At 43.7% G+C, this 15,088-nt stretch overlaps 2 protein-coding genes across 2 annotated transcripts; both read right to left on the reverse strand.

Annotated features, from left to right (window-relative positions):
* Positions 1-277: 277 nt before the first annotated feature.
* On the reverse strand, positions 278-8,653 carry LOC147338371 (ovomucoid-like). Its single transcript, XM_086264576.1, has 4 exons — positions 8,508-8,653; positions 7,739-7,839; positions 500-609; positions 278-410 (listed from the first exon to the last, which is right to left on the reverse strand). Exons 1-4 carry the CDS (start codon positions 8,554-8,556, stop codon positions 359-361), a joined length of 312 nt encoding a protein of 103 aa, XP_086120702.1. The 5' UTR covers positions 8,557-8,653; the 3' UTR covers positions 278-358.
* On the reverse strand, positions 4,593-5,376 carry LOC147338372 (uncharacterized). The gene has a single exon (XM_086264565.1). The coding sequence runs from the start codon at positions 5,374-5,376 to the stop codon at positions 4,768-4,770; it is 609 nt and encodes a 202-aa protein (XP_086120691.1). The 3' UTR covers positions 4,593-4,767.
* Positions 8,654-15,088: the final 6,435 nt, after the last annotated feature.

Consider the following 15,088-nt stretch of genomic DNA (forward strand, 5'->3'; position numbering starts at 1 on the left):
ACATACACTTTTCCACCGTTTGTTGTATTGTCTACACATAAGTTGTGATTATATCACAGAAATGTGTGATGATGAAATTACTGTTTCTCATGAACAAATCATTGACTACACCACATTTTGCGTACCTATAATAAATAGTATTATGAGAAAAGTCCAAGTACAGCTTTGTGGGACAGGTTTGAGCCACTTACTGTTATTACTGTTTAAATTAAACCTGTTTGTGATCAGTGCTGTTGTCAGGGTGTTTTTGTGTTAAAGGATTAGACCAGAGACATGCTGCAGAAGGTAACTTTATTGAGAACACAAACACAGGAAATCAATAGGCCCTATCTAACACCCATGAGTGCAACATAGCCATCTAGGAAGCGCATGGCCCCTTTTTCGCCACCTTCACAGTATTCTTCTCTTCTCTGTAGGAGAGAAAAACAAACATAGATTCAGTGTGTGCGTGTGCGCGTGCGTGTGCGCGTGCGCGTGCGTGTGTATGTGTGTTACATGCCTGTTCTTCTTGCAGAGAAGACACTCGGTGTCATAGGTTTTTCCATCGCTCCCACATACTGGAGCATACTCCTTGGTGCAGATTCCTCCTTCGTACTTCCCACAGTTGGGCTGGATACAAAAGCAGGCAGTGACAGGATTACTGATTCTTAATTTAATCCCTTCAGCAAGTCTTGGGTTTAACCTCCAGTGCCTGGTAGACCTCTGAACAGACCCACACGGGGGTCACCATTAACAGGTGCTCATTTCTTAACTTCTTAACTGAATCAGGAAAATCTGAATCATCTTTATTTGTTTGTGTACACAAACAAGGAATTGCTCTCTGCATGCAAAGAACAAATGTTTTCAAGTAGCAGTATCTATAGTACACACACACAAACACAGGTGTGTGTGTGTATATATATATTTCAATGCGTTAGTATGGTCAGCTCGTTAACGCGTTAGTTAGCGCAGTGCAGCCCCACGCACGGGGCTCGCTAACGAAGAATTGCCGTGTTAATTCAGTTATGGCGTTGATGTTATTTTAACGCTGACAGCACTAATATATATATATATATATATATATATATATATATGTATATATTCACACACACATATATTGGCAAGAATACCAGAGGCACAAAACACCAGCTACTGGCAGACCGAGCAGTCAGCTGAGACTGCAACACTAGGCTGACCAACCTGTGCAAGAAGGCCTATGACTCAGTGCCCCACAGCTGGATCCTGGAATGCCGAGAACTGTACAAGATCAACAGGACCCTGAGAGCCTTCATCAGGTGCTCAATGGGGATGTGGCGTACAACACTAGCCCATAGCACAAGTCACCATCAAGTACCTCCTGCACAATCCAGTTTCTCTGTCCTGTCTTTGTTTATCGTACAGTTAGTATTGTATAGTATTGTATAGTTAGTAAATAGTACCTTTTAATCCCTTAATTTTACCGAATTTACCAATTTAGCATGTTATTTATTTGTAATTCCTAGTTTTATATCTCTTGGAGATCATTAACAAGACTGGCTACGCAGTTGTCAGCAGCCACCTCCTGTTCATGGATGACATCAAGCTGTATGCTAAGAGTGAGAGGGAAGGTAGTCAGAACTGAGGGGATCGAACTACCAGAAGGCAACATTGCAGACATAGAGGACAGCTACAGGTACCTGGGGATAGGGATGGGTATCGAAACACGGTTCTTGTTGAGAACCGGTTCCCACTGTTTCAGTTCCTTGGAATCGTTTGCCATTTTTGCAAACGATTCCCTTATCGATTCCAGTCGCCCCGAATGACGTCACCACGTTGCGGAGCGTCATTTACCTGACAGGAAACACGGCGCCTAAGCTCAACGCTCAAAAGTTTGGTTAGACTTTACGAGAACAGATGACATCAGGGCAACTTGCAATACTTGCAAAGTAGATATTTCATTTAAGGGAGGAAACACTACGAATATGCAAAAGCATTTGCTCACAAAACACGCGATGACCTTAAATGAATGTCGTGTTTTTAATTCCGCTCCGGACTCGTGAATCTCAACCCAGCAGCAGCGGTAACGTTTGCACGTCCTCTCCCGTTAATGCAGCAGGTAAATAATCAACTAACAGTGCATATTATGTTAGCGCGATCTGCCTTATTACAAAACCTGCCATTACTGTGCATTTAGTGACCATGATGAGACAGACAGAGTCTGGCTCAGATGCTGGCAGTTCTCGCTGCAGTCTACCGGTAGCATCTCCTTTCAGGCCAGGATAGACGAACGTCACCAGCCTAGAGGGAAGCGAGCCGGTGTCAGGAACAGGCTGAGAGCTCGTGCACACCGCACACCTCTGCCTAGCATCCTGCTCGCCAACGTCCAGTCACTGGAGAACAAGCTTGACGACCTCAGGGCCAGGATAAAGTTCCAGAGAGACATTCGGGACTGCAATCTCCTCTGCTTCACCGAGACATGGCTGAACCCAGCGGTGCCGGACCACGCCATCCAGCCGGCCGGGTTCTTCTCGGTTCACCGCATGGACAGGACACGGGACTCGGGGAAGTCAAGGGGAGGCGGCGTGTGTTTAATGGTGAACAACAACTGGTGCAACAGTGCGAACGTTGTTCCTCTCACACGCTCCTGCACACCAAATCTGGAACTACTGTCCATCATGTGTCGTCCTTTTTATCTACCTCGGGAATTTACATCGGTCATTGTAAGTGCCGTTTATATTCCACCACAAGCGGACACGGTCACCGCCTTATGCGAGCTGCATGAGGCACTCACACAGCACCAGACACAACACCGGGACGCTGCGCTTATTGTGACGGGGGACTTTAATAGCGCCAACCTCAAACGCGCAGCGCCGAACTTTTATCAACACATCACCTGCCCCACCAGGGGTGAAAGGACACTGGACCACTGCTACACTACGGTCAAGGACGGCTACAAGGCACAATCCCGCCCCCCGTTTGGCAAATCTGATCACGCCGCCATCTTCCTCATGCCAAAATACAAACAAAGGCTAAAACAGGAAGTTCCGGTTCAGAGGAAGGTCGCGCGCTGGACGGATCAATCGGTGGCCGCGTTACAGGACGCACTCGATGACGCAGACTGGGGCATGTTCAGAAACAGCTCCGACGATGATGTCAACGTGTTTACGGAAGCGGTTGTGGGATTCATCGGGAAACTAGCGGATGATACCGTGGAGACAAAGACTATCACAACGTTTCCCAACCAGAAGCCGTGGGTGGATAAAACCATCCACGACGCTCTGAGATCCCGCACCGCTGCCTACAACACGGGACTCACGACGGAGGACATGGACCCGTACAAAGCCGCGTCATATAACGTGCGGAGGGCGGTGAAAGAGGCAAAGCAGCGCTACGGGAGGAAACTAGAGTCACAACTCCAACAGAGTGACTCTAGGAGCCTGTGGCGGGGACTAAGGACAATAACGGACTATAAAGCACCAACAACCGGTATGACGAACGCGGCCGTGACTCTGGCAGACGAGCTGAACACTTTCTATGCTCGCTTCGAGGCTGCAGCTAAGGACTCCAACAATGCTAGTGCTAGCGGCGCTAACGGCTGCAGACAGGAAGATACTGCCAGCACCGGAAACGTGCTCGTCATCTCCGAGCATGAAGTAAGGAGAGCCTTCAAGAGAGTGAACACCAGGAAAGCAGCAGGACCAGACGGCATCCCAGGTCGTATCCTAAGAGACTGCGCATACCAGCTAGCTCCTGTGTTCACTGAGATATTCAACATCTCTTTATCTCAGTCGGTGATCCCCACATGCTTCAAAGAGTCCATCATTGTTCCTGTCCCGAAGAAACCCCACCCTGCTTCTCTCAATGACTATCGCCCTGTAGCCCTCACCTCAGTAGTGATGAAGTGCTTTGAACGCCTGGTCAGAGACTTCATCATTTCTTCACTACCAGACACACTGGACCCACTACAGTTTGCTTACCGTCCAAATCGTTCCACAGACGATGCCATCTCTCATCTCCTCCACACATCACTCACTCGGACACTAGAAGGGGGAATTATGTTAAAATGCTCTTCAATCAATCAATCAATCAATCAATCAATCAATCAATCAATCAATCAATCAAAGCTTTATTCGTCACATGCAGGTTGCCCTGCAGTGAAATAGGACCCCCCCCCGACCTTACACATATAGCACAAACATTACATGGGGATACAGGTCAGAGATTGGTAGAATCAGAAAAAAACATTGAAATGTACACTACACTGGGGAAAGTACAAGAGGAAAAAAAGAGACCCCTACTCATGCTGTGCTTCCATGGTAGGACAGCATGAGAACAGGAAACAAAAAACTCCTCTGCACAAGAAGCACATAAATGTCCACAGCACAACATTGTGAAGACATGACAAGCCACAGGGGTGGGTGGGGGTTGAGGAGTAATCCGAAGCGAACACAGCAGCCACCCTGCACAGCGCTACCATTCCAGCGCGGCACACAGACCCGCCGTGCTGCCCCTTCAGGAAACAAGCATCGAAGGCGTTTGGAAGGGAGGGGGGATGAGTGCGTGTTTATCAGTGTAAGTGTATATGTGTGCGTGTCCAGAGTTCAGCGGAGACAGTGTCCTTCGCTGTATCAGGCTAAGTAAACAGTCTGCCAGCCAACCCAGGTGGCCTTCATGGGACGGGAAGAATAGTCATCACACAGTCGTTATCAGGGAGTTGTTTTGGTGGGCTCCAGCCTTGGGCCTGCAGCTGGCGCCGTGGTGTCCAAATGTTGAATATTGTTAATTTCTGTTTTGTGAGCAGCTCGAATTTTAGCACTCTGAGACAGGTCCCTCAACTTCGCGTTGAAGAGCTGCGAGCCTCCCCATGATGGTATCAAACTTCAGTTCCAAGGTGTTGTCAGTCTTTTGATTCTGAGACTTCACAACTGCAGTGATCCGTTCCGCGATGTTTTCCAGCTGTCGCTCAAGGGTCTCATTTTGAGCAGGCCTCTCTCTGATGTTTCCCCTCATACGCTCAATGGTGTTGTTTTGAGCCTTCACAGCAGCAGTAAGCGTCTCCAAGGTGTTGACCATATTACGTTCGTTGTGAGAGGTCGCACCTCGTCCCCGCGCTTCGAATCCAGCGGGCAGCCTTGTGGGGGTTTGAACAGCCGGTTCCGCTTTCTTATTTCTCTGATAAACCAGGGCTAAGCCAACGCCGATCAGCATGAACCCTGTTATCATGGTTCCGAATAGATAGATATCTTCAGCGTCCTCGATCGACAGTCCCGCCAGGCACACGGTCCTCCAGTTCTGCCACCCGTCCATCGTGTAACCGGCAGGGAAAGTCCCTCCAGGGCACTCAGGCTCTCCCGAGCCCAGACTTCTTGTTGAGAAAAGGGTGTCAATAGCACTCAGGGACCAGTTGATCAAATCCATAATTCTCTTTTAGGTTTAGAGAACGACAGTGAGAGACTGTTCGAGGGAAAGTAATGCACGCAAGACAGGACAAGGACATAGAGGCTAAGCAGGGAAGATAAGGGTGAGGAGGAGAGGAGAAAGTGCGACCGCCTTCGCTGAGAGCTGAGAGAGACTACATAGACTACAGCTCTGCATTTAACACCATAATTCCCTCCACACTCACCACCAAGCTGGAGCATCTGGGACTCAGCTCATCTATGTGTCAGTGGATCTCCAACTTCCTAACTGGCAGACCACAGGCAGTAAGGATGGGCGGACATGTCTCAGCCTCCACCACTCTCAGCACTGGAGCCCCCCAGGGGTGTGTTCTGAGCCCCCTGCTGTACTCTTTGTACACATATGACTGCGTGGCCACTACCAGCTCCACCACCATCATCAAGTTTGCTGACGACACCGTCGTGGTGGGCCTGATCTCTGATAACAACGAGACGGCCTACCTGAAGGAGATTAGGAATCTGGAGAACTGGTGCCAGAGGAACAACCTCCTTCTAAACGTCAGTAAGACAAAGGAGCTGATAGTGGACTTCAGCACTAAGCAGGAGAGGAACTACCAGACCCCCGTCATCAACGAGTGCCCAGTGGAGAGAGTGGACAGCTTCAAATACCTCGGAGTTCACATCACGCAGGACCTGTCATGGTCCTGTCACATCAACACCGTGGTGAAAAAGGCCCGACAGCGTCTCTACCACCTCAGACGCTTGAGAGACTTCCAACTGCCCTCCAAGGTGCTCAGGAACTTTTACTCGTGCACCATAGAGAGCATCCTGGCGGGAAACATCTTAACCTGGTTCGGGAACAGCACCATGCAAGACAGACGAGCTCTACAGAGGGTTGTGCGGTCAGCTGAGCGCACCATCCGCTCCGAGCTCCCTGACCTGCACTCAATCTACAGCAGGCGGTGCTGGACCAAGGCCAGGAAGATGGTGAAGGACCTCAGCCATCCCAACAACAGACTGTTCTCTCTGCTGAGGTCAGGAAAGCGATTCCGCTCCCTGAAGACCAACACAGAGAGACTGAGGAGGAGCTTCTTCCCGCAGGCGATACGGTCTCTCAATCACACCACCACACAGTACTGACCCACACATATGGTTCTTACACACACACTGGACTTTCTGGACTTTGTTTTTGCACAACACTGGTCACTATATTCTTCATTTCCGGTTAATACTTGTACAGCTGCTGTTATTGTGTATATATTTATTTATATTTCTTCATACATTCTTATATAGTTCTATATTGTGTATTTTGTTGTACAGTTATTTTATTTTCAACTTTAATTTATATATTTTATCTTATTCTTTCCCAGTTAAATTTACCCTTCATTCTAATTTGTGTTGTACAGTTATTTCATTTTTTACCCTTAATTTATATTTTATTCCTTCCTAGTTAAATTTACCCTTTTTAATTTTTCATATTTATTTCCTATCTTATTCATAGCCTTTTCCTTTTTTTTCTTTAGGTCACGAGCAGTTGTCCAAGCATTTCACTGCATATCGTACTGTGTATGACTGTGTACGTGACAAATAAAATTTGAATTTGAATTTGAATTTGAAGGACATGTCCTGGTCAAAAATGACTCCAAGGTTCCTCACAGTGTTACTGGAGGCCAAGGTAATGCCATCCAGAGGAAGAATCTGGTTAGATACCATATTTCTAAGCTTTTCAGGGCCGAGTACAATAACCTCAGTACAGTTTGTGCTGACCTTTTTGGGTGGTAATATCAGCATGAAGTTCAAAACACAGTTTATGACCAAAAGAACACCTAAATACTTGCAAATCTCCACAATAACCTCATTCTTTCCTAAATTTCAAAACAGAAAATTAGAGGTCACCTAGAAAGTACAGATATTTGTGTAAAAATAAGAAAAATAAATATTGCCTGTGTCCAGCTCCCAGCAGCGACACTGACCACAGCCAAATGCAACACGCTGAAGAAAAAGTGTTTCTTACAAAACAAAACTGATAAAGGGGTGAATAAAAACCTTGAACTTTGACAAGGATGATCTCAACACTTTTAATAATAATACTGAACCATAACTTTCCCCAATACTGTTTTTCCTTTAAGCTGTTAAAGGTTTCTCAAGAAGAACAGTTCCATGAGGCTCTGAGAAACCAAATACATGTTTAAACTTGATGGTTTGATCTCTGTTAACGGGAAGATCTTGAAAGGGGCGACTCCCGTAAGTAGAAAGGCATCGTAAATAAAGGTAATTAGTTAAAAGAACGTCGTATTCATTTGAAGTGACCATGCCCACTAAGAAGATCCTGGAAAACATTTAAGACGGGAGAAATAAAAATACTGAATAAGACCAACTCGTACCTCTGTGAGATCAACAAGAGCTTCTGATCTTGGTCCTCCAGATGTCCTCAACTTGTGGTTGTTTGGAAACACAGATGCTGTCTCATCCTGGTGGGAAAGGACTGCACAAACATACACACATGTATTATTTGTGTATTTGTATATATGCTTGTGATCGACCCTGTTTTAACCATCACAATTTCATATCCGGTAAGTATGAGGGTAACCAGCAGTTTGTCCATCAGATTATAATCCCGGTAAGCATAATAAGAGGATGTCATCTGAACGTCCTGTTACGTTGCTCCACTCCAGGTCTTTGATGTGTGAATATGAAAAACATGTTTTGGTCTCTGACAACATCAAAGAAACTCTTCCAGTTTAAATATATTCCTGATCATAAAGGACATCAGGTCTTATCTTGTAAACTAAGGTTTGATAATAATCTGCAGTTCACTTGTTAATGTCGTTTCAAGAGAGAAAACTGGAACTAAAAAAATAATCTGTTTATTTCTTCTGACTATCCTTGAATCCTAAAAGCACACAGTGAATGATAATTTAGGCATTTTTGTATTGTTTAATTAATTAATTAATTAATGTACTGAAATGGACTGAATGTCTTTGTTATAATTATTTGTTTTTACAAATTGTAAACATTCTTTTAAATTAGTCTTGCTAACATATTTTACATGCACCTAAAACCTCAGTTAAAAGGAGGAAAAAGTTATTTAAAGAAGAGCCTGAGACAGAAAATGTTCTGAAGATCATCAGTTTGTGCTGTGAATGAACTCACCACAGACAGAAAACAGCAGAACAGCCCAGAACAGCACGGTCAGCTTCATAGCTTCCAGTTTGTAGACGTGTTTCTCTGGCAGCAGGTGTGTGTTTCACATGTTATCCTTATACACACACACTGTGGTCCTGACTGAAGCCGTCCTTTGATTGGCTTCGTTGTAAAGGAAAGGAGACACTCCCACAAGAATATGTCACTGGATAGAAAGAAAACAGCATCCAAAAACTAATATCCAGTTGAAAATGAAGAAGTACAGGGATGTCCACGCCAACAGTTACCCTGTGTTTGGCTTCCTGGAAGGAGGTATTCTTCCAGGTTGGGAAACTTTCAGATTTTGTGGTTTTGCATTTGTGCAAAATAACCCCAACATTTCAGAAAAACAGAATAAAGCTGCTAAAATGGCCCAAACACCTGAACACACACGCACACACAGACACACACACACACAGGGAAATGAATAACGTTACGTCGAAACCAAGCACACCATTATTTTTCTTGTGGCGTTACCAATAAGTGTGATGTGTCACATGGTCCTCTTCCTATTGAAGAAACAAAAGTTGTATCCAAGATGGCCGACTTCTAAATGGCCACCATGGTCACCGCCCATCTTGAGGAGTTTGCCCCTCACATATACTAATGTGCCACAAACAGGACTTTAATATCACCAACCATTCCCATGTTGTTACGCTGTATCCATGGCCCACCCTGTTGTACTACTTTTTACTTGCTCCCTACATGTTTACAGTTTGAGCCTAAACAGCAGCACATGGCCTGCAGTCCTTTTCTTTTATTAATCACCAGAGGATGTTGCATAAAAGAGGCGACCTGTGCCAAAGTCAGGGGTTAAAGGGGACGGTGGTAAATGGACTGATTCTTAAACAGCACTTTTCTACTCTCCCAGAATACTCGCTGTATACAACATGCCTCATTCACACAAGTGCAAACTAATCTACATTCACACACTGATAAACACATCGGAGGGCAACTTGGGGTTGGTATCGTGCCCAAGGATAGGGCTTTGGAGTTGACGTCACGCCGCAATGCATTATGGGAGCGCAGCGCCATTTTCGGGGTCTACGAATCAAACCAAACACACTGTGTTGGAACGACGACTACAAGAAAGATGCTTAAAAGCAGCTCAAAAGAGAACGGACTGCATAGAGACCGATTTCATTCAGAGGTGAAGCAGCGGTACTTGCAGAAAATAGCGTGCATTGGAAATGTGGACCCGTATGAAATACGGCCGTGGAGTAGAAACCCTGAAGACCAACCGCTACTGACGTAGCCTGATATATTTCATACCTTATCTGTGGAATCAGCGCGTACAAGTCGTCATTCAAGCAAAGGTAAGTCAGCTCGAGTACTGCGAGTGAAATGCGTTTGATTTCCCTGCAAACATTCAGATTAGTGCAGCATAAATTCATTCATGAGGGGAAATTACAGTGAGAACATGTGGAGACTGTTAGGTGGATAACATAGTGAGTTCAGTGCATTGATGAGACACTGTCCTGAAGGATTTAGTTATTCTTTATGGTTAAAGAAATTGCACTAATTTATTCATATTTATTATAAATAATCCTAATTAAACATCTTGCTTCCATATTTGTATCTTGTGTCACTAAAAATACATTTTATTTTAGTTTTATACTTTGATTAATGACCTGCAGAATCTCCTTATCATATTAAGGGATTCATAATTGTCACTTTATGCTTTCTCCATCTCTACAGTGATGACATCCTTGCATTACATACTTTAGGTTCATTTTCTGCAGGCAGATTTACACTATAACATGCAGCGTTCTATAGATGGACACATAAAGAAATGAAAAATGACATGTATGTGCTAACTTTCTAAACACTTTGTTACATTTATGATAAAGTAGATAAAACACATTTACGTCGGCCTTGGCTCATAGTTCTTGTCTTTAAATGAACTTTGTCTGTGTGTGTTTCAGGTCCTGCACTCTCAAAGACTGAATGAACCAGCATTGCAGCCATGGGTCACTGTGAGCATCACAGGGAAGGTTGAAGCCGCCCGCTGCACCTGTAAGGCCGGAGTCGCAGAGACCTGCAGCCATGTCGCTGCTCTTCTGTTTAATGTAGAAGCAACAGTGTTGATCGTGGCACAAGGACTGTTACAGATGAACCTGCATACTGGGTTTTGCCTGGTAATATGACCAAGATACAGCCAGAGGTTGGCCATAAGATAGACTTCTCCTCTTCAGCTGCCCAAAAAAGGCTCTTGATCAAAACATAAACAGACCATCTGTAGTGACGGGGAAAAGGAGCCGTCCTCAAAAAAGAAAAACCCCACCTGCTACTGTGGAGGAGTCGTCACTGCTATTGGATACTTTGCTGGAACACAGTGAAGCTGTGGGTTGTGGGCATGACCCATCATGTTTTATCTAGGGGTCTAGATGTATGCCTGTAGTGCACTGCCGTGTAAATAATTTGCATTTACTGAATATATACTGACTGAGTCCCACTGTTCAAAAGTTGAATAAAGAAACAAACTAATTTTTGCTCTTTTTTTTTTTTTTTTATTGAAACCACCTTATAGAACATCACATCCGGTACAATGATGATGTCATTTATAGTTTACAAATGACAAAATGTTTACACAAAATCATGAGTGTTTACATGACATCACCCACTACTAACTTTATTTACTGTATCTTTTGAAAAGAATACAGCAATTTTAACAGCACAAGACTTAAGAACATTTAACAGGAGCAGGTTTCATTCTTCCCTGGTTTTATTATCACACTGTTCACCAAACGCAGCAAACCTTCACCATCTTATCCAGAAGGGTCACCTCTTCACCCTCACATGGAAGAAGTAATCTGATTGGCATGGTGGTTTGTTTGCAGCAGGTCCCTTGTGTAGCGCTGGAACCCAGTCACGATGTTTCATCCATTTCATCGGCTGGTTTGCTGCAATAATGCCAAATAATTAGCAACTCTATAAATAGAAGGTAGTTCTGCAAAATCACTCAGTAGGATGTTTGTTCTAATTTGCTATGAGCTCAGAGCGCATCGAAAATAAAACTAATAGGCTATAAAGATATGAACATATTTAGAACTTACCGGAATGAAAATGTCTGGAGCACCAACAGATATTTGGAGATGGAAGAGAACTGGAGCTCGCCTCACAGCTGCTCTCCAGGCTGGACGCCTTCGTTTGGTAACATCGATACACGAGCTGCCTCGTGTTGCTTCCAGGTTGGGAAAGAATGAAAAGATAAACCATTTTCAACCTTATTCTCTTGCCGGTCGTGTGATCGAACATTGCAGCCGACCACACAGCAAATACGAACCATGGCTGTTGTGTGTGACTTCGCTCCCTTTTCACTTGCGCTAGACCCCCAAAATGGCGGATCGGGCCAAAATCCTTTCCACGCCCACCCCCCGTGACATCACGCTCCAAAGCCCTATATCCGGTTGTTCAGTCTGACGTCACTAGCCGTGTCTGGGTCTAAACTCTGCTGCAGGTCCATATATCAAACGATCACTGTGGCATTACTGAGAGTTGAAAAACTGTCTAAAGTCTTTCATCTTTAATAAAATGATCAGCGTTCTGCTCTACCAGGTGTAACAATTGAGTTTAACATCCAGGCATCCATGAAAACGGAATTTATGACATTTAACGGAGTTAGAAGTTAGCAGGAAGTTAGCTCGCTAGCTTCTATCTAAATACAATATAGCATGTCCTGACTGCGGGGTTTTGGAAACAAATTCAAACGTACAGCTCTGTTATCACTTCCAGCATAAATGAAGACAGAAAACTAAACAGCAGTGACGTTTGTAGGGTTACTGAAGTTGGGCTAGCTGGCGGGAGCCTGGGATTGTTTAGCTAAACGGCCCTAAACTGTTTCCCATTCATTCTCTATGGTAGCGCTAAAGCACTACGGGTGTGATATATTTTTGGCCACTACGGTCTTCCGGCGCTGTAACGAGTTTGAGATGCGGCGGCACTTTGAAAAAATCTCCTCTTTTACGTTTCGGGAGAGAAAACAAGTAACTCACCTCTCGCAACACATCCCAACGCTCCTCATTCATTGATCAAAGGTAAGAAACGTCGTTTGAAATAAGAATAAACAAACAGAATACATTTACAGCTGTATATTACAGGTAATAGGCGTGTTGCGATTGCATTTACGAAGCATCCATCGCTCAGTTAAATAAATTGCGTGTTTCATTGACGTGTTTTACTGTTAAATAAACTTTGTAGGTTTCTGACTGCTGTGACACTGACATTACTATAATGTGGTACAATTAAATAACCGATAAGTGTCTTGTTATGAGATGACATGCTAAATGACTGAACCTGCTTAAAAAATGTATTGCTTTCATCTTGTAATGGGCAGTAATCTTATCAATGCGGAAGTCTGTCTTGATATCTCTCTAACATGAGCAATGCCCACTCGTGTATGAATAAACACGATAGCTTAAATAGATATGTTGATAATCTACCAGCAATTCTTATGTGCCATGACTGCTAAGCAGTTACCACAAATTTTGCAGATAATCATTCAACCATGAAAGGTTTTTATTTACAGACAGAACAGTTTGTTATACCTGGAGGAAAAAACAATTTTATCGCAAATGTTGTCAATGTTCTTTCAAATTGTGTCTCTTTATTGTTCTCCTGCATCCTGCTGTCTAAACCAAGCAGCAAGATTATAACCTGAAATGTCTTTGTTTGTGTTTGGAATCAATTTTGTTTAATATAATTGTTTATTTTTTCACTGCATGTCAAGATGCACAAAGGTTTGTTGCGCCATATCCAGGGAAAATCTCTGTGGCGTTCCGCAAGAGGCCACTTGGATACCTCGTCAAAAGAAGCTCGACGGATTAAAAATGACCCCAAGCTTCAGGACAAGTCTGCACCTGTGAGGGAAGACGATGCTCTGACTGTCATCTATCAGAGAGGAGGCGATGCCTCCAACATGAAGGAAGTGCAGGGAGAGTACATCCTGCAGTTTGGAAAATATAAAGGGAAATCTTTCCGGTGGCTTCTGGAGAATGATGTCGGGTACACCATGTACCTGATCAAAGATCTCAGGAAAGAAGTGGATGCAGGGACCTCTTTGGAAGAAGGGCATGGCAAGGAGAGCTTGCATTCATTTGTACAGTAAGCCCTCAGCTTTGCAGAGATAAAAGCTCTTCTGGACTATGAGGCCAGCAGAGTGAGTGTTGCTGCAGAAGCCTCTGAGGATGATCAGCTGGTTGGCTTTGGCTCATGAGCCAAGAGCACCTGGAAGGAGATTCAGGAGTCTCCTTTCTACGAGGCAGAGAGACAAAGATGGGTGGAAGAAAAGAGGAAATAGGGGAGAAACTGTTGATATTGTACATAATATAGTTTTGTTCTAGTTTTGTAATGTTTATTTTGTTTATATAAATAAAAACTGATTGTAAATATAAAAATGTGAATAAATTGTGTTCTTTAAAAATAGCAGCACAGCTCTCTTCTTTATAACCTCTTAGAGTTCACCTGTATGTTTATATACCTGTGTGTGCTCACCATCAGGTAATCAGTTTTAAAAAGCTGTGAGTGCTGCCCTGAAAGCTTACATATTATTTCTAAATCACTTCATGTAATGATAACAAGCCATCCTTTCTCTAGTGGGGTCTCACAGCTTTTATCTTTATAATCTTTCTGGTTGATTTATATCATTAGAAACATGACTGCTGTCTTGTATCTGTGTGACTGTACAGCCTATTTCAGACATGACAACCAGACAGTGTCTGAAGTTATCTTTAATGCATGAAACACAGCTGGAGATAGTGCAGAAAAATTGCTCCACAGGCCATAACACTATATAATATAAATAAAATGATAATGAAATAAAAATTAAAAGCAAAGTGAAAAATAAATGTTATCCACAATAAGTAGATTGAAAATGGTGTTTAACTTTTGATAATGTAACACAACCTTTGTCCCAACCAGGACTCGAACCCGCGCTCAGACAGTTCAGTGTAAAAAAAACCCATTTTTTTCCAATGCCCGAAAAGCTGCGATTTGATTGGCTGTTTCTCCGTTACACCTATACGTTAGGAGAACAACTGAGATAATCCATCCAAAATACGAGGTTAGTCATTCATATACTGCTGCATGGGCTGGGCTGTAGTTACATCCTAAGGTTTTAAAAACTGAGCTTAAATAAATGATTAGTGGTAATAAAAGCCGAGGGAGGTCAACAGTGATCACTGACTGTCAGTGATCACTGTTGACCTCCCTTTCTTTTGAGATCAAATAGAAGAAAATACAAAACATTAAACATGTTAACAACACAAAAGCCATATTAAACGCAGACTACTTTAGACCCGGAAGTAGGATTCGTGGCGTCATCGCTGAACAACCGGATTTGACATGCAGACTGGGGAAGCTAAGGCTCGAACCACCAATCAGTAGCTGATCTGCTCCACCACCTGAGCCACAGCCACCCAGATGGTGGAGTTGTTGTTTGTTATTTGTTTTGTTTTTGCCACAACACCAGAACAACTGCGGGTGTCCTTAATAAGTTACAGTTGCAGTACTTCTAACTAGCTCAACAAACATCAGCACGCACACACTGTTTG

The sequence above is a fragment of the Aulonocara sp. 'chitande type north' Nkhata Bay genome, linkage group LG2, assembly GCF_057382095.1.
Source record: "Aulonocara sp. 'chitande type north' Nkhata Bay isolate Kocher_YH1m ecotype deep benthic linkage group LG2, A_spYH_male_GT1.1, whole genome shotgun sequence".
Taxonomy (NCBI): domain Eukaryota; kingdom Metazoa; phylum Chordata; class Actinopteri; order Cichliformes; family Cichlidae; genus Aulonocara; species Aulonocara sp. 'chitande type north' Nkhata Bay.